Source organism: Rhopilema esculentum, chromosome 7, assembly GCF_057945365.1.
Source record: "Rhopilema esculentum isolate cy_ngs chromosome 7, ASM5794536v1, whole genome shotgun sequence".
Taxonomy (NCBI): Eukaryota; Metazoa; Cnidaria; class Scyphozoa; order Rhizostomeae; family Rhizostomatidae; genus Rhopilema; species Rhopilema esculentum.
In genome coordinates this window covers 5,250,759-5,276,526 of record NC_142821.1, presented here as the reverse complement: position 1 = coordinate 5,276,526, position 25,768 = coordinate 5,250,759, and the positions used below count along the sequence as shown (strand labels likewise).

General features: G+C 36.9%; 3 protein-coding genes across 5 annotated transcripts in view; 2 read left to right on the top strand and 1 right to left on the bottom strand.

Annotated features, from left to right (window-relative positions):
* The window catches only part of LOC135683047 (uncharacterized), a 37,554-nt gene extending 31,112 nt beyond the window's left edge, over window positions 1-6,442 (top strand). For 2 of the 3 annotated variants that reach the window (XM_089109226.1, XM_089109227.1), the window contains exons 4-5: window positions 2,919-3,031; window positions 4,071-6,442. In XM_089109226.1, coding sequence (XP_088965352.1) covers window positions 2,919-3,031; window positions 4,071-4,219 — 262 coding nt within the window. In that variant the 3' untranslated portion in view covers window positions 4,220-6,442. Of the gene's footprint in view, window positions 1-2,918; window positions 3,032-4,070 lie in introns of those variants that run through there. The other variant, XR_016143873.1, reaches the window with a different exon arrangement.
* LOC135683052 (uncharacterized) lies at window positions 4,474-9,811 on the bottom strand. The gene is made up of 6 exons (XM_065198188.2): window positions 9,656-9,811; window positions 7,601-7,857; window positions 7,156-7,514; window positions 6,228-6,442; window positions 5,208-5,623; window positions 4,474-4,695 (listed from the first exon to the last, which is right to left on the bottom strand). Exons 2-6 carry the CDS (start codon window positions 7,837-7,839, stop codon window positions 4,605-4,607), a joined length of 1,320 nt encoding a protein of 439 aa, XP_065054260.1. The 5' UTR covers window positions 7,840-7,857; window positions 9,656-9,811; the 3' UTR covers window positions 4,474-4,604.
* An 8,356-nt stretch (window positions 9,812-18,167) lies between these two features.
* On the top strand, window positions 18,168-25,619 carry LOC135683057 (vacuolar protein sorting-associated protein 37B). The gene is made up of 4 exons (XM_065198192.2): window positions 18,168-18,655; window positions 21,613-21,784; window positions 22,537-22,619; window positions 24,434-25,619. Exons 1-4 carry the CDS (start codon window positions 18,296-18,298, stop codon window positions 24,620-24,622), a joined length of 804 nt encoding a protein of 267 aa, XP_065054264.1. The 5' UTR covers window positions 18,168-18,295; the 3' UTR covers window positions 24,623-25,619.
* Window positions 25,620-25,768: the final 149 nt, after the last annotated feature.

Genomic DNA, 25,768 nt, shown 5'->3' with positions numbered 1-25,768 from the left:
TACAATCTCATTTCCTCTTAAAGCTCGCCTTCAATATCTTTCTAGACTGAAAATTATGCCGGTGCTGCTTTAATTTTATACAGTTTTATGTGATCACACATAAAATAGATAAGATTAGACAGAAATGGACCCTAAAACCAAAGCTTGCAAGTCTTCCTGTCCAAACATTAGTGCAGTCAACCATTTCATAATATTCTGGGAAGACGTTTAATTTAACAGCAAAAGTAGGTTCAAATCTACACGATGCCGTCCAATCATATATCATTGATGCCGTCCAACACGGGCTGAGAAGAGATTCATTGTGTTTTCGACATTGGTGGATATCTCACGCTTTATGATCATGATCGTCCAAAACACAATAGAAGACGTCCCACAATTCATCGCTTTTACTTCAACATCCCGAGCTGAAATTTTCTGTGTGCGAATTCTCCATTCCGGGTTGACGTCATTGATTTTGTATCTCGCCATCCATGAATCTTTCTCAAAAATAGACTGAAAAATTGAAATCTTCATCTTCAAATTAGTTTGTAATGAGAAAATCATATTGTTCGGACCATTCGGTCGCGAGTTACTTTGTTTTGAATATTTAGATATTTCTTTAGATTTGACCGGAATTTGCTGGTGCAGTGACAAAATTTCACTAGAGTCAGCCCTGGCTGAGTAGGACCGGGCTGAGTCAGCCCGGGCTGAGTGGGCCCGGGTTGAGTCAGCCTTGGCAGAGAGGGCCCGGATTGAGTCAGCCCGGGCTGAGTGGGTATTATCATACTTTATCTTATTCTCACACTTAATGATTTTGCATCGATAGAATTTGCGATATAAAATGAAAATATTCAGCAAGAGGATCAGCCATTTTTTCCGCGTGCCTTTCAATATTCACTTGTCCCACTTTATCTCTGCCCACTCACCATTTATTTGCATATTCTAAGGGTATGTATGTTAAACAAAAGTTTTTCAGCATGAAATTATCTTTCAAAAGATGTACATACTATGTGGTTTTAGCAACATTAAATTTTTGAACCACTACTGATCAGTGCGCCATTATGGTATTTGCCCAAATAAGGAATTCTCAATGTCCAATTGATGGGGCTTTTTTTCTGGTCATTTCCAACTTAGTATAGAACATCTGTGCCAAATTCCAGCTTTATGTTTTTTTGTCCGGGTTAGAACGTTTTTATATCTAATTCCATTACACTATAAATAACCTGAAAATTTTAGAACTCTTGCAAAACTTCTTTAATGATACAGTGGCTCTGTATCACCCTATTATCAATTGATTATAAAAGTGGCACATCAGAATAACGATTTTTGGAATTATTATGGGTAGCGGCTGAAGAAGCTACGATTTACACACAAGAACCAAATAATACTTAAGGCGGACACTGTAAAACAATCCACAATAAATTGTTTTAAAGAGAACAAGAATCATCTTGCAACATACCACCTCGTCTTTTTTGCAAACTTTGATGCGCTTAACAACGATCTTCAAACACTACTACCTCAAGATCTCACGCTAAATCTTAATGATTTTTGCACAAAGTAGATACCAAGGGCGTAACGAAGTAGGAGTTGAAGGATGTTTTTAAGGAAACCGGCGATAATCTTGGGCTTGGCGGTAAAAGTTCGGATTAGGCGCCATTTCATAAAATTATTGGGAGTGTGTAAAGAGTTTTGATTAACTGAAATGACAAGAAATGATAGGAAGAAAAAGCTGAGAGATTGTGTCCCAATCTGAAGAAAATTATTTTGCATAAGCTAAAACATTAAAAAAGGCACCAGAAAGTTGATTAAAACCATCAAATAGCTTTCAGTCTGTAGATTTTTATTTCAGAGAAAGCTTGCGTTATTGAAAATTGCTTCAAAAAGTGCATTTTCCAGCAAACTAGAAACATCAAAATTCGGAATTTTTTTCTTCGGCGGCAACCATAGTGCCGCCTCGGACAGTATAGTTATATCCTGGGCTTGCTCCGATATATAGATCTAAAGGATTGGAAGTTCCTGTATTATCATGTAAACAGATGTTGTGAATGGACACAATGTATTGCGGCAAATTTGTAGCGAACCCAAACAAGGCCTGCCTGGCGCCGGCCTTTGGGCCATATTTTGAAGAAGACTTAAGTGTATTGTCCAGGAACTTCCATGAGTCTACCCTGGGTACCAGACTCACTATATGTAAAATAAAATATTATTTTATATATTCTATTTTTTTATATATATAGTGAGTCTGGTACCCAGGGTACCATGAGTCTAGAGCGTTGTCGTAAATATTTGGATGCATTTTCCGACCATCTCTAGAAGGTCTTCTTTGCAATTTTTGGCCGCCAACCATGGTGACGACCTTCACTAAACTCCTGAACGATCTTACCGCCCCCTCCCTACTCCTAAGGTCCCTTAATAATGACGTCCCTGATTATCATTGTTGTGCAGTTTGATGATACGGCCCCTACAATGATAATCAAAATACTGCTAGGCATGACAAAGAATAACATACTCTATTTGATATTCTTTATCACGTCCTGTCAGTAATGACTACCCCATCGCCCCTCTTTTGAAAGTCAGTCTTTCAGTACGGCACAGATAGATCGATACAAATCTGCGTGCTCCCGAGCACTTGCTCTCTTCTGCACAGTTCCACGACTTTGAAGGAAAATTTTGAAGATAGCTAAATGAGGGGCGCCCTTTTGACCCTTTGGCCCCCACCTGCGATCTCATCCCCAGCACGCCACTGGGGACGAGCATGTTTGAAGGTAGCATAATAAAAGGGCCAAAGGAAATCCCCCCAAATGGCAAGGGCTGCGAAATGTACTGACTTCACAATACTTCAAGATATAAGAGTAAAAATAAAAAGAATTCGAGAATACATTTTTATGATGTCAAACTTCCGAACTATGTTATCTTAGACTTATCTTTTGTTGTTTTAGACATACAAGCAAACATTTGTACAACAAGGGAAAATTTGAGTTGCGAAGAAAACTGGTTAGTGGTCACTGGGACCGAAAAATTAAAGAAAGGGTTGGTGAGATTTTGCAACTCGGTAAGTCATTTTGCAGTATGTAAATTGCACGTATAGATTTAGCATAAAGGTAGACGTTTTACAAGTCAAATAATTAGCTTTTGACCCAAAAAGCTTTGTTTATCTCCCAAAAATGTCTTCTTTTGAGATTATTTTTCGGAATAAATGAGACTCTCATACCGAGACATTAGCTAGATATTTATTCTTTCGTGATTGTCCGCTTCAATATTGAATTCTTATGGAGTTTTGCGCCATATCAGGCGTGCTGCTATGATTTTGGTCATTTTGAATGCATCATTTGTTTGTAGTTGTTTGAAGCGTGCCTTTATGGTTTCGGTTAAAACTACAAAAGTAACCGTAGTTTGGTGTCAAATAACAATGATTTCAATGTTTAGAGGGCTGAATACTGAGGGGATCCATGTATTTAGCATGAAATTCATTGCAAAAATCTGTTAAAATTAGATTTACCTGCTTTCGTTTCTCTTCAAGAAAGACTTTCCGAGTGACTAGTCAAAAAATAACTTTCTTCATTTCTTGCGCAAATGGATTTAGTAAAGAAAACCATTATCTGATACATTTAAATGCAATAATTGCTTTGTCCATGGGTTATTGCCGAGACAGAAGCAACTACTGCTTTTGGTGCAATTAATATATCCAGGGAGTGGCCTTCTTTAGCTTTTCACAGAGGGAAAACCTATTTGGGGAACTTTTTAGTTATGGAGTATTTCATTCTACCTAACTAAACCAGGATACGTATTTCGCTTTACTAATAATCCCACACATTTATATAGGACTCTGACAATATGTACTGAATAGCAGCTTCGTTCCAAAGCCTTTAAATTTCCACTATCGTGTGTTTTGGCCACTACGTATTCAGAGATGATCCTTAGGGTGGGGAGGACTAAAGGAGCATTCAGATTTTTGTTTGAGGGTGCTAGCTCCTGTTTGAAGACAGCATTCAAACTTAATGTTGTAACTCTGAAGCAAAAATAATATTTTATGCATCCTGTCAAGTTAATGGTACAATATTTTATGTTCTTTTCTCTTTGAATCTGTATAGAATCAAAGGAGCATGATCTACGTATTGGCACAGAGCAGCCTCTCTGCACAAACGGTCGAGGTGTTTCAAATCTGTTTGCTCTGTACATAAAGCTCTTGGATGTCGATTATTATATCAACGCCCATATTTGGGCCTTTTGTCCCATCTAGAAGGAGAACATAGGTCGATTTTTGGAAAACTAACCCATTGGGCACTTTCAGAAAAAAGAATCTTGAACCATTCCAAAAATAAAAAACACAATAGGTTACTCAGTTGGCATTTTTGAAGAAGGATGTTGGCTCCAGCAAACACTTTTTTGCTTGAGAAGCCTTTTTAAACTTTAATGTGCCAACTTTTCATGCAAGTTACTTTTTTATGAAGAATCACACAGTATCAGAGTATCTTTCATAAAGCTGCAGTTCCATAATTTTGCAAAGCATTTTGATATAAAAGAAACCCAAAACTAAATAAAAAGTAATTGTTGATATTGTTCCTGAGCTCAAGTAGAAATAAAGTAACAACTCAGTCAACACTTAACACATTGCATCAATGCAACTAGTTGACAGCAATGCTTTTAACACAACAGTTGTGACGCGAGAGAAGTCTCCAGACAGATGTGAGAGATTTGCCAACTTTCCTGTATATTCTAGAAGAAAAATACAGCTTGTTAAGGCCACAATTCGGGTTTTTGTCGTTTACTAGGTAATATAGTACCATATCGAAGAAGGCCAATACTGCATGATATCATAACGTATTCATTAAAGATGATATCGTACCAGTTCAAAATTTTATGGCATTTTCTTGGTCTTAAGAACGTGAAAATCTGGTTTAAGCTTTAATTAGTTGAGTGGCACACAAAGGGGCAAATATAACTGTCAGTGAGTGTCAGTATATCTTTGTTAGTAGAAAAACATTGCACAAATGCTATTAACTTAGCTACTAACAAAGGTCTAGCCTCAAGCAAAATTTTCTTCATTGAAAGCAAAATAAAATACAAACAATCAAATTTGGTACGAAGTGTCTAGAGAAAAAAAATATCAAAACAAACCTTGAAAATTTTTGAGAGATAAAAAGTGTTGGCAATATTTTTTAGAATCGTGATAATTTGACACATGTGGTCATAATCTTAATACAACCGACAAAGGTGAATAATCGAACCTCTTGTTCACGCCAACCGCATAAAGATGTCCATCTTTCCCAAAGGATATGTCAGTTGTCCCTCCACTATATTTCAATGGTCCTTTCCAGTCTGGGTCAAAGCAACGCTTGACATACAACCTCCTGTTCATACCAATACCAATTATCCTGTCGTAGTTATCCACCGTAATACTGGTGACCGAGCCTCTCCTTGAAAGAGGAATCCATCTGCCATTTAAACCAATTTTTATCCAAAGCTTGTTTCTCATTCCTACACCGATGATGCGCCCATCCAGAAGCTGTGCTACCGACTTCACGCAACACGAACGAGGGACTTGACGCCAAGAGGAGCTGTCTATTGAAGATTTGATATACATTTTGCGATCAAATCCAATACCGAGAAGGTTTCCATTTCTTAGAACAACAATCTTTGTTAGCTATAAAGAAAATAATGGAAGTCGTTTAGATTCAATGGTATTTCAACTACATTTGAACGGAAAAGTTCTGGACACTTGGGGCCCACCCATATAAACCACGTAATTCGATTGATTTCCACTTTGATAGGTTTAAAAAATTTTCTGTAAATGTTTGTAATTTTCGTATCTTTTAATATCGTTTTCCCTTCCTAACAGCTAACTGGCCCTTTGCTAACTTTTCTTTAAAAAAAAATCCAGCTCTATGTGCAAGCTGAGAAAAAACATACATTATCTCTACCATTAAAAAGAAGAATACAGCAACTTGAAGGCAACGTTTAGCTGCTGCGCTACTTTGCATTCAGCAAATGCAGCGAATTCATAATTCCTTTCCAAAAATCTGGCCATCTCAGAACATTTAGGGGCCCTTGGCAGTGGGCAGAGCCCCATTGTGCCCTGTCGTCAATGCAGCGCTGATCTTATTCTATATGGATAAGTTTACGAAATTTTCAAATTTACGTCTCTATCATTCCTGCCATGAGTTCAGATTTATAAGAAACTAGAAAGGTTCTTGACGTCGGAGCCCTAAAATTCGAAACTGTCATAAATATGAATGTGAATAACTTACTTTTTTGATGTCAGAAACAGTGTACCATCCTGAGTTGAGCGACTCCTTGAAGACTAGTCTATTTTTGTTGTTAACTGCCAACACCTTGACGTTAACTGGTCTTTCTTTAACATGTACAGATTTTATGCAACATGTGTGTTTTCCTCGGAACTTCCAGATGACTTTCTTGGCATCTTTTAATGCAGTTGTGTAGAGCCTGTTGTCTGTCCCGACGGCTGTTTCAAAAAGTGCCAGTTTTAAGAATAATTAATATAATAATTTTTAATAATTAATAATATCTCTTACGCCTTTCAGAAATTACAAAAAAATAAGTCTCTTAAAAATTGTCGAAATTTCAAAGTCTTTAAAAAACCATAAAACCTAAGACATCTCACCAAAAACTTACAATCGTTCAAAAAATTTTGAAATCTCGATAAGAAATCTCAAGAATTTCTTACAGTGGCTGAAATATTTTGCCAAATCTTGGAATACCGAATATACTTGTATTATACACCTTTTCGGGAGTGATTCGCCCCTTACCTCAACAGGACGAAGAAATAAAACAAATAACCGTACTAATCGAAATCAAACTACTGGGAAATCCAACTTTAAAAGATGGATTGGAAATTATTCTGCTTGACAATTAGCACCTATTTCTGCTTCAGTTGATCTAGTACTAAGAAAACGAACTTCTTGAGAAAAAAATAGAAGGTCCATTTTATGTTTTTAGGCTACGTTTTTCTATTTCTAAAAAGTAGTCCTTGAGCCATTTCAATCTAAGAAAACTTTAAGTAACTTTCGTTAATACTAATCCCGTGCATGTGTAGCTTGATAAAATGTTAATGATTCTAAATAACACTCAGGGGACTTTGACTTTTTTACCGTTGTGACCATGAAAGCCTTACACAATGAAAGTAGATCATAAAAATGAAAAGTTTGATAATCTTACCATAAGTCAGATGCGTATATATATCATCCCGGACAAAGATGTCTTTGACGCAGCAAGAACCAGGAATTATTTTCCATCGACCCTTTAGGCCTGGTCTCTTGTATATATAATTGTTCATTCCGATTCCGTAGATTTGACCTGATACCCCTGCCACTGCCTTCACTGTTCCAGAATAGGCGTATGGTCCTACCCAGCGACTATTCAAAGTTTTCTTGGAATAAAGCCGGCCATTCATACCAACTCCAACAATGACCTCTCTACTGCACATCTTAGTCTTGAATGTTGTCACATCTTTCACACAGCAAGAGCTAGGTACATGGTGCCATTTTCCATTTAAAGACTTCTTTATGTAGAGATGCCTGTTGAGCGCAAGATATCATGGTTATTCAATCGCTGAATAGAACATAGTTAAGCCAATGATTAAATAGAAAAAGTGCGAAATTACCTGTTTGTTCCAACTGCAAGTATATGTCCGTTGCTTAGGATATGAATCTGCGTTACGCAGCAACTACCAGGAACTCTAATCCATTGAAAGCTTTTGGCTGTCCCTCTTCTCATCCAAAGGTAATTGTCAGTACCAACAGCCAAGATTTTTCCGTTCAGTCTTACCCCAACTGTTTTTGACTGCTCACTGTTGGAGATGCTTGAAGCAATCCAGAATAAAACGGCAGCGTAGAATAGCATTGTCCAATCTCCGCAAGTCTGCAAAGTCCAATCATGCAATCAGGGCTTAGACCCTTTTATCTTTCTTTAATTTTTCGTACATTAATAAATACCACTTACTGTACATAAATTCAGTAGGAACGCTAACCACCTTAGGAAACTAAATGTGCAATAAAACAGCTAGAATTGCAAAACCACGTCATTTACTGGTTCACACATTCCTTTTTAAAAAAGTTTTTGAACTCTTGAGGACCTTGAGAAACTGTTATTGTTAAGAGGATTTTAGTACCAAAATCGCTCAAATTCTTAGTTTTTTGTAGAGAATACATGAATTGAAACTGGGATCCTTCTCTTTTGAAGTCCTTTTTTAAGATAAAATTGTCTAATATACATGGAAGTGGGAAAAAATCATTAATTTTCTTGTAAACGTTCATATTTTTTGTTAATTTTGTGCTTGTTTTTGCTTTCACATTTAATTTCTTCAAAAGGTTTCTCTGATTCGTGTTAAAATCCTATAGCGTCCTCAATACCGGCCATTTTGGGCCGGTGTCCTATATTAAGAAGAAAGCGGCGAAGAGAACTTTTTGATAAACGATGAGAACGATCAATAATGGTATTTTTTGGACTGATATTTATAATAAGTTGAAAAAAGTCTGTTTTCAAAACTGCTGCAGACCTAATCATGTTTACAGTTTGTAACATTTCGTTTGGTTTTGTAATAGGAAAACAGGTTCAGAGAGCATTTGATTTCCGATGCTTCAGTCGATTCACATTGCGCAAGCGCAGTCTATACAAAACTCTTTTTGGCGTAACAAACTTTCGAACAAATCAAATTTTGGACAATCAATGCATGTGCGGCCTATGGATTTGGCATTGGGTTTTCTGCAGATGTCGGCTCAGCACAAGATCAACATTCAGTGTGAATTGGCAATGGTGAACGGCTTTTAGGATGTGGATGCATTTCCACAAAACTGTGCAACAAAATATATTGAAAAAGGTCTTGATCAAAGCGACAGCTTGTTGTGTAAAAGATTGTCGAATTTATTCTTCCTAAAGTGATAATTCTTTCGAAAACATAGAATCCTTCAGGGTTGGTGATAAAATGTTTATTCTAATCATGCTCCCTTGACGTTAACTCTCAGGGAATCTACAGAATTATCCTATCAAGCCTTTGGAAAATGAATTATTTTCCTCTTCTAAACGAACAAACCACAGGTGCCGCGGCGGCGGTAAAGGCGCTCGACTGCCATACCAGCACTCCGGGTTCGATCCCGGCTCGCGGACGGCCCTCAGTTCACTCAGCTGAAAATGAGGTAAAAGCGGCGTGGAAAGGAAGTGGCCACCCTACAACACAACGCCGTGGTCCAGGACGATGCGCCCTAACAGTGCATTCCCCAACGTTCGATATTGAATACAGGACCAAAAAGAAGAAAAAAACGAACAAATGTATCGAAGATATTTAAATAAATTTTTGCTGTATTCTTAGACAGCAAAGAATTCATTTAATTCGTAGAAGTAGTAGATAAAGAATTGGATGACGAAAATATTTCAGTTAAGTCTACCATGCATTTTCTAAGAACAAGACGGCAAAGTATTCAACAAAAGTAAGTTGGAAAGAACACCAAACACGAAACTGATTTGAAAATGAATGTAAAATCGGTAAACAGCTGTAGGTATATCAAGGGAAAGATGCAAGAAAACAGTAAAATGCAAAATAGAAAGGACAATTTCTACACTTTTCATTAATATCTAAATAACTACATAACGAGCCAGTCTTTGAATCTCTAAACACAAAAAAAACATATAAGTGGCTCAAAGTAACTGTTCCTGCACTTACCTCTTAAAACACAAGTTTCTTGTCTCGCGCTCATTCGAAAATGAACTGTGATGCTAGTACGGCTTCAATTTATACAGTTTTATGTGACAATAGCCGGACACCATTGTGTCGATAAGAGCCCTACATGCTAGATTGAAAGTGTTCCTGTCCACGTGAGTGTGCAGCGAACCATTTCAAAACATTCCAGGAAAAAATGTTTGTCTCAACAGCAAAAAAGAAGATTCAAAATTTTCACTCTTTTCTTTACAACCTCGAGATATTTTAACATCATAGGGGGGATTTTAAAAACTCCACATCGTTGCATTTTCCGCTAAATCTTCATCAGCAACATCTGCACTGTACTCTTAAATATTGACAAGCTGAAATTGTTGGCCTGCTTAGCGCTGGTTCAGTAAATCAGTTCATAAATTTCCAGGGAGACCTTGTTTGAACAGCTCAAATAGGCTCAGAATTCACATTCTTTGCAATTCAAAATTAAGACAAAATACTTCTAGGTGTCATTAGGGGAGGTGAATTTATATTCCGTTGTTGCCTTCTCCTTTTTTCCAAAACTTGGTTAAATGAAATTTCATCACGTTTTATATGTGACAGTGTACGCCTTTTCGTTGCCTCTTGGGCTTTTTTGGCACAGATTGCACGATTGTGAAGTTTGTATTTATTGTAGCAGTGCTCGAGTAAGCATTACATTGTGTCTTTTATACGGCTAAAGCAACAAGCGTGCAAGTGTGCATCGGCCTTGAGTATAGGAACTTTATGTTGGTGTGGTGAAACTAGCCTATTGACACTTTCCTTAGAAATAATTCCATAGATTGTGTTGACATTCAATAAAGAACACATCGTTATTGTGTTCAAACTTATTAGCGCATTGAAGCGTAGTTGTTGTTGTTTTTCTTACTAGTGGTTATGCGTTGGTTAGAGCCTAGATTAGGTTTAAACTACGTCTCATTACCTTTTCTATACCTCATAGCAAAGGTTTTTCTTTTGCGACCCTGCCCACCCAACCCATGTCTAGGTATTTTCAAGACAGGACTTTAGAAAGGACAATTTCTACACTTTTCATTATTATCTAAATAACTACATAACGAGCCAGTCTTTGAATCTCTAAACACACAAAAAAACATATAAGTGGGTCAAAGTAACTGTTGTAAAGTATTGCGTAGCGGGGTGCGCAGGACAACATTGTGTCGATAAGAGCCCTACATGCTATAACCCTAGATTGAAAGTGTTCCTGTCCACGTGAGTGTGCAGCGAACCATTTCAAAACATTCCAGGAAGATGTTTGTCTCATCAACAAAAACTAGGTTCAAAATTTTCACTCTTTTCTTTACAACCTCGAGATATTTTAACATCATAGGGGGGATTTTAAAAACTCCACATCGTTGCATTTCCCCCTAATTCTTCATCAGAAACCTCTGCATTGTACTCTTAAATGTTGTCAAGCTGAAATTGTTGGCCTGCTTAGCGATGGTTTAGTGATTCATTTCATAAATTTCCAGGGAGACCTTGTTTCAACAGCTCAAATAGGCTCAGAATTCACACTCTTTGCAATTCAAAATTGAGACCAAATACTTCTAGGTGTCATTAGGGGAGGTGAATTTATATTACGTTGTTGCCTTCTCCTTTTTTCCAAAACTTGATTAAATAAAATTTCATAACGTTTTATATGTTACAGGGTACGCCTTTTTGATGCCTCTTGGGCTTTTTTGGCACAGATTGCACGATTGTGGAGTTTGTATTTATTGTAGCAGTGCTCGAGTAAGCATTACATTGTGTCTTTTATACGGCTAAAGCAACAAGCGTGCAAGTGTGCATCAGCCTTGGGTATATAAACTTTATGTTGGTATAGCAAAGGCTTTTCTTTTGCGACCCTGCCCACCCAACCCATGTCTAGGTATTTTCAGGATTTAACATGCATCTTTATACTTCTTTTCTTTGTGCATTAGTTAATGGCCGTATGGCTTGCGACTTTTTGCATGAACAAGGTGTTGCTAGTCGGCGGAAAAATGCCATTGTTTCTTCTTCTCAATCCACTCAAAAATGGTTGGGATTTATTTATCTCCATCTTTGCGACTAGTGCACGGACATCCCAAAAATAAATGGTCAAAATGATGAGACAACGCCACCTTCAGTCTTATGATTGACAATGGTAAAATATTCTGAGGACCATCTTACCCTTCTTTGCTAACGGTTTTTGTTTGTTAGCCTGGAATAAATGTTAAATATATTTTCTTCTCTAAGAATTTTTCACAATACTCACTAAAATTATGATCAAGGTAAAATTGTCTGCTTCCATTTTCATTTTGATGTCTACTTCCTTCTGCGCAAAATTAGTTAAGTTTGTTTCATTTCAAAAGCCCAATCGAAATACAAACAAGCATCTTTGAACATTAATGCGTTGCAATTGGCAAAGAAGTGAAAATACAATTCATGGTTTGAGACTTTGAGGCTTTAAATATCAAGCTTTGGGGTTAAAGAAAAGGGCACTATCGACACATTTTCGTCCCTTTCTTATTCTACTTGCTTGCAAGCAATTAAATTAAATCACAACCAGTCACTTCAAGATGGAAACAAAGATTCCAAAGTGATTAACTTCCTTGTACCCTGGCTACCATACCCATTTTATATCAAATAAGAGATTCTGCTTCAGTGCGCCCGGACATCGTTCCAGTCGACTCATTTGAAAGAATTTTAGTTAATTTGACAGACTAGGCCTGTAAAACCAGACTGTCGGATGAATAACATAAATACTCAGTAGTCAGTGGAGATTTGGGAAATCTTTAAGCAAATGTATTCTATATAGTTCTGAAGAGTCAACATTATTGATACAGTAAAAATAGACTTTTCTGCCTAAAGATTCCAATCAAATCAGATGTAAAACGCCATTTGGCAACAAAAACATGTGCGAAGCATGAAATTAAAGTTAGCTCAATGCAGTTATAAAATGTTAATCGTTAATAAATTTCGTAAAAAACTTAAAATAAGTTTAAATTTTGTGTACTTTCAATGTCTACTTTCTCTTCTTTATCTTATATAGAGTGAGACTGGTACCAAGGTATAATTTTAACCTTTGATTAACCCTAGCAAACATTTTTGTAAAGTAGTTTTCCCTTTTTGTATATCATAACTTTTCCTTTTACTGAATGGATATCGTGTATAAACAAGGGGGGGGGGGCTCTCTCCTCGATTATTTTACCTATTGAGAGAGCTCCTCCTTTAAGTAATTCCCTGCATACAATTTTTACCCACTTTTGTCTTCTTATTTTGTATCATTGTATTAATCTCATTTGAACATTGTCTTACTTCCTTGTAGTCTTGTTGGTTATTATTAAATTGTATGTAGTGGAATTATTAATATATGAACTGAACAGTGCAAACGCTGTTTCACTAACGGACACAAGAACTGTCAATACATCGGACAAATAAGCAGACGACTGAAAGAAATCTGGTGTTGCAGAACACTTCTGTAGCCCAGAAACTCAACGACAAACGAGAGAGTGTCCGACGAGCCAAAGAGCAATACCTCATTGGCCTGGCAAACACTCTCACACCGAACGGCATGAACAGAACCACTGACCGTTAACCTTACAGCAACATTATCATTATTTCATATTAAAGTACTTCATCCCCATTACATTTTCATTCCACAACAACCAACCACCCTCTTTCATTCGCCACTCTTCCTTCCTCTACCACTGCGCTGCATTCACACCATTCCACATCAACCAATCCGACACCACCATCGCCTTTTTTAAATGTGTAAATTTTTAGCCCGTTAACTTTTGCTCTGATGAAGCCCCGTATGTCGGGGCGAAATATTAGCCTTTACTGATTTACGTGTATTTATTGTTGTTTATTCTCGGCGTATTGCGGTGTTTCATATTTGCTACATTGTTTTGGCCCACCCATTTAGGTGAAACATTTGTTGCAATGATAGACAGATCATCAGCAAAAAATACATAAACACCCTTCACAGAGGCTTTAAAAATATCATGTTGAAGAAAACAGGGAAGAGTATTTGTTCCTGTGGCAGGGTTGCCATTTGGCCTTACGCCTAAATTCCTCAATTTGGCCGTTTCTAAAACCCTTGGCGATCGAAAATTGATATGACGAAAAAACAAAAGTTTGCCAAATTTTTTCTACGTGTTGCAAACCACGAAGAAAGAAAGAAAACGAAAATTTGTACACACTTGTTATCTATCATTTTGCTAAAACATTTTCAAAGTTGCAAATGACGAGCCATAAGACATAGAAGTAAAAGACAGCAGCAAATTGAAGATAAAAGCAAGTGAAAGCTTTTGTAACATACAAATCCAATTTTGATTACACCTTCACCTCAACGCAATTAGCAAAAAAGTAGCTTTGTGTATATTTTGTGTGGCTGGCCGAATTTGGTCCACAACCGTATCTTATTTGACCGTAAACTATTCTAAAAATCTGGCAACCCTGATCTGTGGTTCAATATCTTACCACAGGTTAGGAGTTGTGATAGCCTTTCACATTGACACTTGATTTTGATAGTTTTTGAATTTGGGTCTCTTGAGCGAGAGAAACAAGAGATAAGAAATTCAGATGTAGTTAGCATTAAAACATTGATTTTTATTGATATTATTTAGAAATCAGTGTCTGTTCTGCCTCCGCGCTGCTTCCGTTCCACCAGGTTAACAAGACCAGATTTCCCCACAGCTCTCTTGGCTGCTTCAACCTTGTCCTTGAACTTGGTTGAGATGGGCAGCTTTAAACGCCGACAAAGATAGGATTGGACTCAACCTGAATAATGCCACCTTTGGCATGTGCTGTAGGAATATAGGTTAAGGGCCTGTTGAAATGAGCAAATTTAACCCAGCCCATAATCTGGCAGGTGGTATGAAATCATCAAATGTTTACATGCAGATTCTATCCCACCTTCAGCTGTATATGAAGAAAATCATACCACCTTCCAGGCTGTGTGCTGACATTCGGAACAAAATTTGATCGCGTTTATATGAACATTTCATCCAATCTTCCAGCTTTATCCCACCTTCCTGCATTTATAAGGAAAAAATTCATCCTACCTCAATGGGATCTCACCTCTCATGCAGTGGGATCCCACTAAACCGGGCTGGCTGCTTATTTGCCAAATAAACTCAAGTTGAAAAACACAAAGGATTTCATGGAAGAGTAGGATCTCACCTCTCAGCTCGCAGGCTGGAAGATGGGATGATTTTCTCCATATAAACAGGCCCTAAGAAAACAGTGTGTAAACAACTCATGGAAAAAATCAACCTTATTGACCATCCCGTCAACCCTTATTGAAATCACTATTGATTATCCATGCATATTTTTTAACAACAAGAATCTATCAAGGATGACTTCGCACAAACTGCTCGCATAAATTTCATTGTTGCTTAACGGCTTAAGTTTTTTGCACAGAAGTAGCTTGCGTACGGCTTGTATTTATGTTTTGCACTGCCAAAAAGTTTACAAAAAGTGCCGCCATTTTGAACAAGGTGTTCCATTACTTTTGATACCCTAGTGTATTTATGTAGCAAGCAATATTTAACGTTCAAGCATTGCATCATTTCCCTCCTCTTTAAGAGTTTGATGGACTTTCTCTGGCACTTGAAACACGACCTTCAGCAGGGGCGGGCAACAATGATTGCTGTACTTTTATGAATAGCTATGACCTCAGAAATCTGGTAAAGGAGCCAACCTGGTTCAAGGCTAACAATCCTCGGTGTATTTACCTAATCTTAACCAACAGATATAGGAGCTTCCAACATACCACCACTACCGAGACAGGTCTCTCTGACTTTCACAAAATGATAGTCACAGTTTTGAAAACGACGTACCAAAAAGCTGGACCTACTGTTATTAACTGTAGAGAATATAAGAAATTTTCGGAGCAGACTTTCAAACAAGAACTTAAGGAAGAGTTTGCTAGCATTAAAACGACTGATTTAGACTACAGTTCTTTTCAAAATTGCTTTGAGAAGGTACTTGATAAGCATGCACCGATGAAGAAAAAATAAGCGAGGGCCAATGATGGTCCCTTCATGAATCGAGTTCTTCGTAAAGCTACTATGCTGCGTTTTAGGTTGAAAAATAGATATAATAAAAGCCGCACAGCTGAACATTGGGAAGCATTTCGTCGACAGCGTGTTAAATTGTGTGTCAAATTATTTAGAACGGAAAAAAGAAATTTCTACAAAAATTTGAATACTTCTGATATTACTGACAACAAGAAATTTTGAAAAACTGTAAAACCTGTCCTTTCTGATAAAAGTCGATCGAACTCAAATATTACCCTTATCGATAATAATAGTATGATTTCCAATGATAAGGAAGTTGCGGAAGCCATGAACGATTATTTTATATCGATTACTGACTCATTAGGTCTGACAGGGAACAGGGAGGTTACCATAAGTACAAATGGTTTATCAGATCTTTTAGAAAAGGCTATAATGAAATATTCAAAACACCCAAGCATTAGGAAAATTCACAGTTTTGCTCAAATTAATGGCTACTTTAAATGCCAAGAGGCTACTTTGGAACAGATGCACTCTGAAATTGAGGGGCTTAATCCTAAAAAGGCAACAACCTTTGGAAATATACCCCCGAGAGTGCTGAAAAATAGCTCTGGCATTTGTTCCGAATCGTTGCAGCTTATATTCAATAACTGCATTCAAAATGGTGTCTTTCCGGAACTATTAAAACTAGCAGATGTCACTTCCCTCCACAAATCGGAGGAGAAAACCAGTAAGAAAAATTACAGACCGGTTAGAGTATTACCAACTGTTTCAAAGGTTTTTGAGAGACCAATTAGTGCCGCTTGCCTATTGAGAATGTTACCAATGGAGTCCTAAGGTGAAAACGAACTCCTTTTGTCTACACAGTAGCGGTTTTTTCGTGCTTATGTAGATAGATTCCAAAACTGCTAGGTGGAACGACGATCGGGCTTTACCAATAATCCCAAACATGTCGCCATTGTAGTTTTTTGCACAATCTGGGTTTTCTATACAGTCTTGCACAATCTTGGTCAACCTATACAATCATGTCCTCGTGTTTTCTGATTGGCCTATTTCGATCCACAATTGGGTATATATATTTCCTAGCGTAGAGTTTTCGATCTATGTTCTGACGTTTTAAACTCTGAAGAGTGTCAGACGAAAAGCTTTAGTTTACTAAATGTTTGTTTTTTTCAAAGCCATTTACAAGTTTTGTACCACCAAAAGACTGTTTGGATAAACTGATTATTGATTATATGCAATCTTATTTATCGTCACTTTTATGCGGTTTTCTTAATGTGCAGCACGCATTAGTTCGAATGCTTGAAAAATGGAAAGTAAGCTTAGACAGGGGTGAAAATGTTGGCGCAATCCTAATGGACCTCTCGAAAGCCTTCGATTGTATTAAACATGATATGACCTTCTTATAGCAAAACTAGATGCTTACGGATTCAGCCATGAAGCACTGTGTCTTGTTAAGAGCTACTTGGAAAATAGGCATCAGAGAGCTAAGATAAATGGATCATTCAGTACCTACAAACAACTGTTCCTTGGTGTTCCGCAAGGATCAATTCTTGGTCACCTCTTCTTCTACATAAATGACTTACTTCTCTCCTTAATGGATACGGATATCTGCAAATACGCGGATAATACAACTCTATATGCGTGCGATAAAAATCTCAATAATGTAATTGCAAGCATAGGCGTAAACTTAGGGGGGGGCTCTGGGGCTTCAGCCCCTCCTGAGGAAAACCAAGGGGGGCTGAGCCCCCCCCCTGGAAAATAAGGAAGTGCTTCACCAATTTTTAGATTAGTTTGTTATATTATTGGTTCCACGTTTAAACATTTTGTGTGCCTAAATAGAACTGATGATCTCAACCTAAAGAAACTGATTATGATTTAAAAATACACTTTCCATCATCTCATGTGTGTTTTATTTTCCTCGATAATGAAAAATGCACGAAAAAATCACCTTTAAGCCCTTAGCTAATCCATTTTCTATCCTGTGACACCAGCAGCTGCCATTAGGAATTGTCATTAATTTTTTGAGCACCCCCCCCCCCCCTGAAAAAAATGCAAGTCTACGCCTGTGATTGCAAGGCTAGAGAATGACTCAAGTATAACTATCCAATGGTTCGCTGATAACTTTATGAAATTGAATACAAACAAATGTCATTTACTTATTCTTGGCAAAAGTTCTAATCAGCAGGTCAAAGTTAATGTAGGAGATTCTATCATAGAAAACTCGGAAGAGGAAAGCTACTAGGTGTTGTCGTACGCCGGGCTGGGGATGCTGGTGGCTATAGACCCCAAGCGTTTTTGCTAAACTAAGATATTCAGGTAGTGGCGCCAATTTGCCTAGATAATACCCTCCCCTACTCCGAAATATGCTTCAATTTAGCGTCCCTGAAGCCTCAAAGTTCAGCAATTTTGAACATTCCCCTTCCATATAATACTGTTCTTCTAACATTGATTCTGATTGAAAGATTCAGGGTCTGGGACACAGGCTAGACAAGGCCTACTTCGAGGCTGTGACGTAATGATTTGATTTTATGTTTAGGGCTGAAAGAGGTTAGATCCCAAAACCACCGAAAATTCGTCACATTGGACTTTTCAAGTTGTTCTTTTCAGGGTTACGCTTGATAAAGTATCGAAAATGCAAAATTACGGTCATATGCCAATGCCGCAGCCTCCAGGAGGAGTTAGCTATCGGCCAAATGCAGGGAACTGGCAATCGTCTGGTCCTGGGCCTACTTCATCGTCGCAACCGCCTTACCTGCCGTATGGACCACCAACAAGCCAGCCTTATTCTTATGGTAGTATGCCAACAACGTACGGGACAACATCTTACACAACGAGTACACCTGCCCCTTCACAAGACTCTGTTTTGGACAACGATATGAGAACATTGATAAAAAATTTAAAATCTACACTTGAACATGCATCGATGGAGGAGCTCGATACGCTATTAAAAAATGAGGACAGACTCAATGGATTAATAGAAGAGACACAGCAGGTAATAAACAGGAGAAATTGGAAGGTCATAGTCAAATAAGTTGGGCATTTGAATTTGTTTAGCCATTTCCATCCCTCAAAACGGGTTTAATTTAAAATAAGAACCACTATAAAGGTGTCAAAATGCTATGGTGGTGCCAAGAGATCATATTGGAGGATTCTCCCACGTTTTTCAAAACATTATCCAGTTATTTCGTATAAACATGATAAAAATGCATTGGATAGACTATAGTCATTTCTTTTAAGGAGAAATACACCTGGTGTAAATCACTAAAATCAAGCCAAATTTGCTTGGTCATGGAGGTCTTGCTCAATTTTGTCTCTCTTTGTGGTCGCTGGCAGCATCACTAAGTGAAAGACTTATGTGTGTTTTCATTCTTCAAATTTACACCTATGGCAAAGTATCAAGTTTCTACAAGTGATGCTACAAATAAACAGAGGCTCAATCCTTTCACATATATATAAGAAATAAAAGGTTTCATAAGAGGAAAAATTTTCAAGTTGATAATCACTGAGTCAAAAGGTAAACACATCAACGAGCTTGGGCCCCAACTTTGCTAAGCAATGGAAACAGTTTGCAAGTTGCAATGAGGCAAGGTTTGTGGGACAGTGGAAACATTTTTGTTACTTTACATGAAGAATTTGTGCCAATACCCTGATAGATCTAAGGGTCATTCCTTGTCAATTCAACAAGACCTTGATACCTACCAGCTCAGATTTTCTTCATTTTCATTTTGCAAAAAAATCCTGTTTAGAAATATGGTTTTCCAAAGTTTCACACCAATAGCTTTTATATTGGCTAAAATATCGCAATTTCAAATTTAGTCATTTTTTAGGTAAAACCACTGATCGGCGGCCATTTTGAATTTGTAAAAAACCAAACAATATCTCTCTAATTTGTCTGGCACTCTTTGCATTATCATTCCCAAAATGTTCCTCCCACAATTTTCATACCTGCAGAATACAAAAAAATGCTAAAAACCTTGCAGGACTATTTCTTTCACAGCTATTGCATTTTTAGAGTAAGGAAAACCTGTTATTGCCAGTTTCAGCAAAATGCCATACAACCACTATATAACTGAAAAAATCTTTATGTGGGACAAGTCTGATCTTGATGAAATTTTGCGGGCTTGGTGCTTGTACATTAAGGTTTAACAGAGTGAAATATGAAGTTTGAGAATCATTGGCAGGCATATTTACAGACTGATAAGTACAAGGGTAGAAACCGGGGGGAATTTCATTGCCGCACTCCATTTTATGGATAGATGATGTGTCAACCAAACTAGATACACCAACTTACATTGGACAGCAAGTCAATTTTGTATCAAATATGAAGTCTTGATGGGTTTGCCTTGACATTTACAAGTAAAGTTGATGGTTGGTGTCAATTCCAACTTTTATCTGGTGAACTGACATGGAATGACCCCTAATTTAAAAAATGAAATTTGTGATAGATCATGCCCCTCAGATCATGCCCTCAAAATTTCCTCAAAAGGTAGATCATGCCCTCAAAATTTATCAGCCAAAAAATGATAAAAACAGGCCTTTTTGTTAATGTGAGCAATTACTAGCAATCTTGTCAGCACCCATGCAAACTCAGCCATGCAAGTGTTTGATCATTGCATAAAACTGTAACTGGTGAGGAATAAATGTTTCATGAATTCTAGTCATCTTTTGTAACCCAAGCAAGTAACATAAACGATACAAATATACATAGTGGAATCTCTTCTATGTATGACTGTGGGTAACAATTTCTAAACACCCTGTTACAGGCTATTTTTCATATTGCAATTCAATCAAGAATTCATAAGCATCAGGCACTGCAGAGTGATGGGAAAAGTGGGGGGTCTTAAAAAAGTGGGGGGCTAAAACCATATAAAAAGAGCCTTTACTGGTAGTTTATTACTTAATATTTGGCATTTTTTGTGAAAAGTTGGGGGGGGCTAAAGCCCTCTTAGCCCCCCTGCTCGGTGGTGCTTGAGCATGGATTGCTTTTGGTATCTGGGAGGTTAAATTAGTTATATACCAAAAAGTTATGTAACAAAATTTTCACTACCTAGAGTTAAAGATCTTGACAAGTAACTAATGGGGCCCTTCATTACCTGACTGATGATTTACAATACTTCCTCTCTTCTACATGATTTAGCTTGTTCTTTGAAGAACCTTTAAGAATTTACTATCTTTCACCTGATAAATAATTTTAGTAATGAAAACTTTTTATTCTTGTAATGTTCCTTCATTGACAATAAGAAAGAAAAGTAACTGAAAAGAAGTTTTGTCTTCTATTATCTATTTCACAAAATAAATCCAAAAATTTCTGTGAAAAGCAGCCAAGCCATAACAGTAGGTATGATGGAGCCTTATCATCTCTCCTACTTGATTGAGAGCTTTCAAGGTTCAGACTTGCAACGTTGTTAAATGTCTTTAATGTGCAGTACATCAGAGTTTGTAGCTCAAAATTTAGAAGGTGAGGTTTGACTCTCCTTTTGTAGCTTGATGCCATAATTGGGAATCATCTATTTAGCTTAACAATGAGAAAAGTATTCAAGGTGGCTGAAGCATGCTCAAAAATCGCATCAACTCCAATGTAACATTGTGAGGACTGGTACACAGTGAATAAGGGTTTTCACAATTAACTTAGATCTATTGCTGAGATTGTCTGTTGCATAGAAAGACATGTTTTTCTAGTGTTTTACACAAAAACATGTTTTCTTCTGAAATTCTTTGACAGAAAACAGCTGTTATTTGAGCAGGCAGAGCCCCCATGCTCATCCTTGGCTTTGTGCTTGGTCTCTTCCCACTAGTCATTTTTTATTACACTAAAGCTTGGAACAAAAGTGTCAAACTGAGTTATGCAGGTACACATTATTTTTGTTTAACTTATTTTGTGCAGAACGAACATCTAGAATTTCCTATTCCAAAAATGTTAGTTGTAACTGGCATATTATTTAATTGAAGATCAAAAACCTGAAGCAGAAGAGAAATGAACTCATTGACAACAATAAAGAGCAAGCAACATTCAATTTATCACTGCAGCCTCAGTTTGAGAGTCTTAAAGAAAAATTATCCGAAGCAGTATTGCTGCAATCTTCAAGAAAGGAAGAGTATGACATATTAAAGAGCAAATTAGGTATGTTTATTTCACATTGGCATTAACACTTTTTCACTGTATTTGCAATATCACTTTGGCATAGAGTCAAGTAGAAACATTGTAGAGCCTAATGATTGCTTTGTTATTTTCATTGATTTTACTGCAAAATTATATTTATAGTCTTTGGCATTGAAATATGCCATTTGTAATAATCTAATATGTTTCTGAAATTTCATAATACAACTAATAGGAACCATCCACAAAAGCAACTACATATTGCATGGTCATAAAAAGATGTTGACTAACACTATGCTTTCTTAGAAAACTATAATTGTTTCTCTTCTGTCAAACTGATCCCCTGTTGCAATTGATATAATTATTTTTCATATATAATCTAAGAGCCTCTAAGGACCAAGGTTCGCTAGAGGTAATTGGAATTGTAATAGAACTGGACCCTAATCTATAGAACAATAAGTGTGTTAATTTATGTTGCTTGTATTTTGTGGTGTGTATTGTTGTAATAGTACTATCTATGATGATTTTTTAGTTTTGAGTCTCAATACCAAGTTGCATTCTATTGTCTTTGCTCCTAACCGTTAACCACTACTCATCTGCCAGTTACAGCAACTTCTTATCTGCCAAAAAAACAGTTCAGTGGTTCTGTCGGAGATTCAGACATTTCATATTTAAAAACTGTAGATTTTAACTTTTGTCATGGGACCCCTTCTTATCAAAATCATTCTTTAGGTTGAGATTTCCAAACCTTAGGCTTGTCTTATATTAAATTTTAGAGAGCATTACTGGCAACTTTTCATTAGATGCAACTTTGGCACTCCTACAAACTTCAGCTGCTGAAAAGGATGGTGCATCTGAGGTGCCTATTTTTGAAATGATTTTACTGGTATAGCATGTGATTTAAACAACATTTGTTGCTTGGTTTCTATAGAAAATCTCAAAGCAACTTGGCAGTACAGAAAGAAGAGGATATTTGCCGGGCAATAATGCAAAATTGCCCTAAATCCTCGAATTGGCCCCCCTTGAAAAAGCCCCCCCCTCAAATAAGCCCCCACCCTAGAACTACAAATTGTCAGTAAGCCCCTTCGAATAAGCCCCCACTGCTACCGTTAACTCTCGAATTGGACCCCTCCATTTGATGATTGTTGCCATCTGAGGTTGCCTATATGGCGTTTCATTGAATTACCACAACAAATTCATACTTTTGGTAGTAATTAATTAAATGTTTATAAAGAAATTCCTACTAAAATAAACGAGGTCTTTAAATAATCCCTCCCTCGTATAAGCCCCCATCCCCTCGAATAGGCCCCCATCCAAAAATATAAAAAATAAATAAGTCCCCATGGGGCTAATTCGAGGATTTACGGTATAGACCATCTCTGTTTTTAAGAATTTTGTTGTCGCTTAAGCCGGAGCTTAAATATTCAAAATAACTTATGATGAGGAGCTTTTGGATACATGGCAAAAATGGATACATTAAATAGATATACTTTGACATGAAACTCTTAAATTCTGTGTAAGCCACATCATGTTTAAATCTGATTTTGAGTCCTTGGCTTTATTAGGGATGTAAGGGCTCACAATTTAAAGGAATACAACAAACCCTGCATTTGGTATGAAAACGTATTGATCTAGCCGGGTTAAAATTAAGGCAACCCTTATTATTTTGTAAAACGCAGCTAAATTAAGAAAATTTTTCTTTGCTGTCATTATTAACATTACAAGTAAAACCCTCCCATCCATTCAAAAGGATTGCATTCCTACTTCCCAAAAGAGTTTGATCTGTCATTTAAGAGTTAACATGTCAGTCTAATTCTGGCTACGCATGATGCACAACCTAAATATAGGGAGATAGAATAAAACAAAACATGAGATTCTGTCAACTGGCAACATTTACTACAAAACCGAGATTGTGCCAACTTGATCTAGAGGTGGAAATCGATCATTTTTATGTGGTACAATAATGTCAACTCAACATACAAAGCTTTTTCACTTGAGATTAGTCATACTGCGGTGTCAGAAGGGATAAGCCAAAAATCTTCTCAGAAAATTATGATTCAGAAGTCCAGGAACGAAATGGTTCCTTACGCTATGACAAGTCCTGACAAGAAATCAAAGTCACTAGCAATCATTGCTACTCAAACCAATATACCAAAAAACTCCCCTTTCATTATACTAAATGACAATCAACATCATAAAGGAGTCCTTGTCGGATCTTCATTCCAAAAGATGAAGAATGGCTACACAGATCAGACAAATCCTTATTGGCATTCGACGAGACAGAATTATCTTGTTAAATCAAAAGTCTGAAGCCAACATTGTATTATCCCTGTTGTCCGAAAGGGATATATTAACCACAAACAATTTCGTCATGACAATATTTCGGACAAATTGGCGCGATGAAAATTGTTGCTTTTAAGAGATTTTGAGAATTCGTATAAAAACTATTACACGAGGATGGAAATAAAATGTATGTATCCTTTTAATCAAGTCAGTGCAAATTCTTGCAAAATTCGATGCTTTCAACAAAAATTAGCTTCCAGGTGATCATGCTCCATTGATATTTACCGCTCTTGCTGACATTCAATTCATTTTGTCTCTTATTTGAAGTTATTCTGCACCATGAATTTGTTAAGTTCATTATGATGAAGAAATACTTTTACTCTTGTGAAGGCTCTTGCAAATCAACTGCTGGAATGCAAATTACCCATGGAGGAATTCCTTGAACAGTTCATTTGGGAAAGAACAAAGTATCATTTGCAAAAAATCAAAGCAGACAAGATGGCTGAAATTGTACGGCGAGGACCTGCTATGCAGCAACAAAACCCTCAGTATTACGGGTCAGGCTATGGTGGGTACTAACCCAAGTTATTATTCATTTAGGCTTAATCACTTTAAATTATGAATCTCATTTAACCGTGAAGTATTCTGTAAAACGTCATTACTGATTGATTATATAATAGCAGCATCTCCACAACCATCTACGCAATATCTGTAATAAAAGCCTTATTATCTATTTGCCTGAAGTTCGATTGAAGGAGGCTATTAATTTCAAGATTTTCGATGGTCAAGATACAGATTCTTCATAGGCAACAGTTTAAAGTAACAACTGTCAAAATTTACCTGCAATCAGTGACCACGGTTTGATATCACCTTATTACACGAATATAACACTGTACACCCATTAACATGTTAAGCAACAAATTTACGTTAGTTCCAAACACGAAAGTTCCTTGTGTTAGTTTCTGAAACCTCGTGCTTATTGCAACTATGCATTGAAAGAGAACGTCTTTTTTGATTAAAGTAAAGGTGATCACTTGTTACGGCTGCCTGTGCAAAATAAGAGCATGCCTTAAAAAACTTAAGTAGCTTTTTTCCAGTGAACGAAAGTTTCATGTAGAGATTACATCGTTCTACCCTATAATGATTTGTGCAAGTTTAATTTCTAAGTTTGATCAGTTTTTCCGTGATTTCTCTTTTGTTCACTTCAATGTCACATTTTTGGTGCATAAAGTAGGTTATGCCCAATTTTGATGATTTTGCGTTACTCTAATCTCGCGTAAACATTTTAACATCATATTTGGATTGATTTGAGATCTCCTAATTTCTTGTAATTAGGTGGATAGTCTGCATTATTAAATGTGACGACACTGTGTTAAAATAGTACTGTGAACTAACGTATCTAGGAAATCCCACTGTTCGATCATCTCTTTCACAGAGGCTGTGGTACCCGGGGTAAGGAAATTCCAACTCTCAGTGATGCCATCTTGAAGCCTTGTAATTTCTGGTAATTTTTGTAGTTAGTCAAAGTTATTTTTACCATGGGCAGAATTATATCATATTTAATAGCTTTGTTTGATATGGTGTTTTCCTCATTCGTTTCTGATAGGGTATAAAAGTGCACTGCAAATTTTCAAACGGACTTTTACCATGTCAATCAAAAATCTAAATTAAAAACGAATTCAAAAATGTTTCTGCTTAATTCTTGCTATTTAACTTTATTCTACA

Bases quoted from the DNA above. Each gene is read 5' to 3' on its own strand.
- LOC135683052 (XM_065198188.2), bottom strand. From the start codon at position 7,839: ATGCTATTCTACGCTGCCGTTTTATTCTGGATTGCTTCAAGCATCTCC. The intron at 6,443-7,155 runs GTAAGATTATCA...TTTTTGAAACAG, and splicing joins ATATACGCATCTGACTTATG to CCGTCGGGACAGACAACAGG. The intron at 4,696-5,207 runs GTTCGATTATTC...TTTTTCTTCTAG, and splicing joins GCGGTTGGCGTGAACAAGAG to AATATACAGGAAAGTTGGCA.
- LOC135683057 (XM_065198192.2), top strand. From the start codon at position 18,296: ATGCAAAATTACGGTCATATGCCAATGCCGCAGCCTCCAGGAGGAGTT. The intron at 18,656-21,612 runs GTAATAAACAGG...ATTTAATTGAAG, and splicing joins TAATAGAAGAGACACAGCAG to ATCAAAAACCTGAAGCAGAA. The intron at 22,620-24,433 runs GTGCCTATTTTT...ACTCTTGTGAAG, and splicing joins AAAAGGATGGTGCATCTGAG to GCTCTTGCAAATCAACTGCT.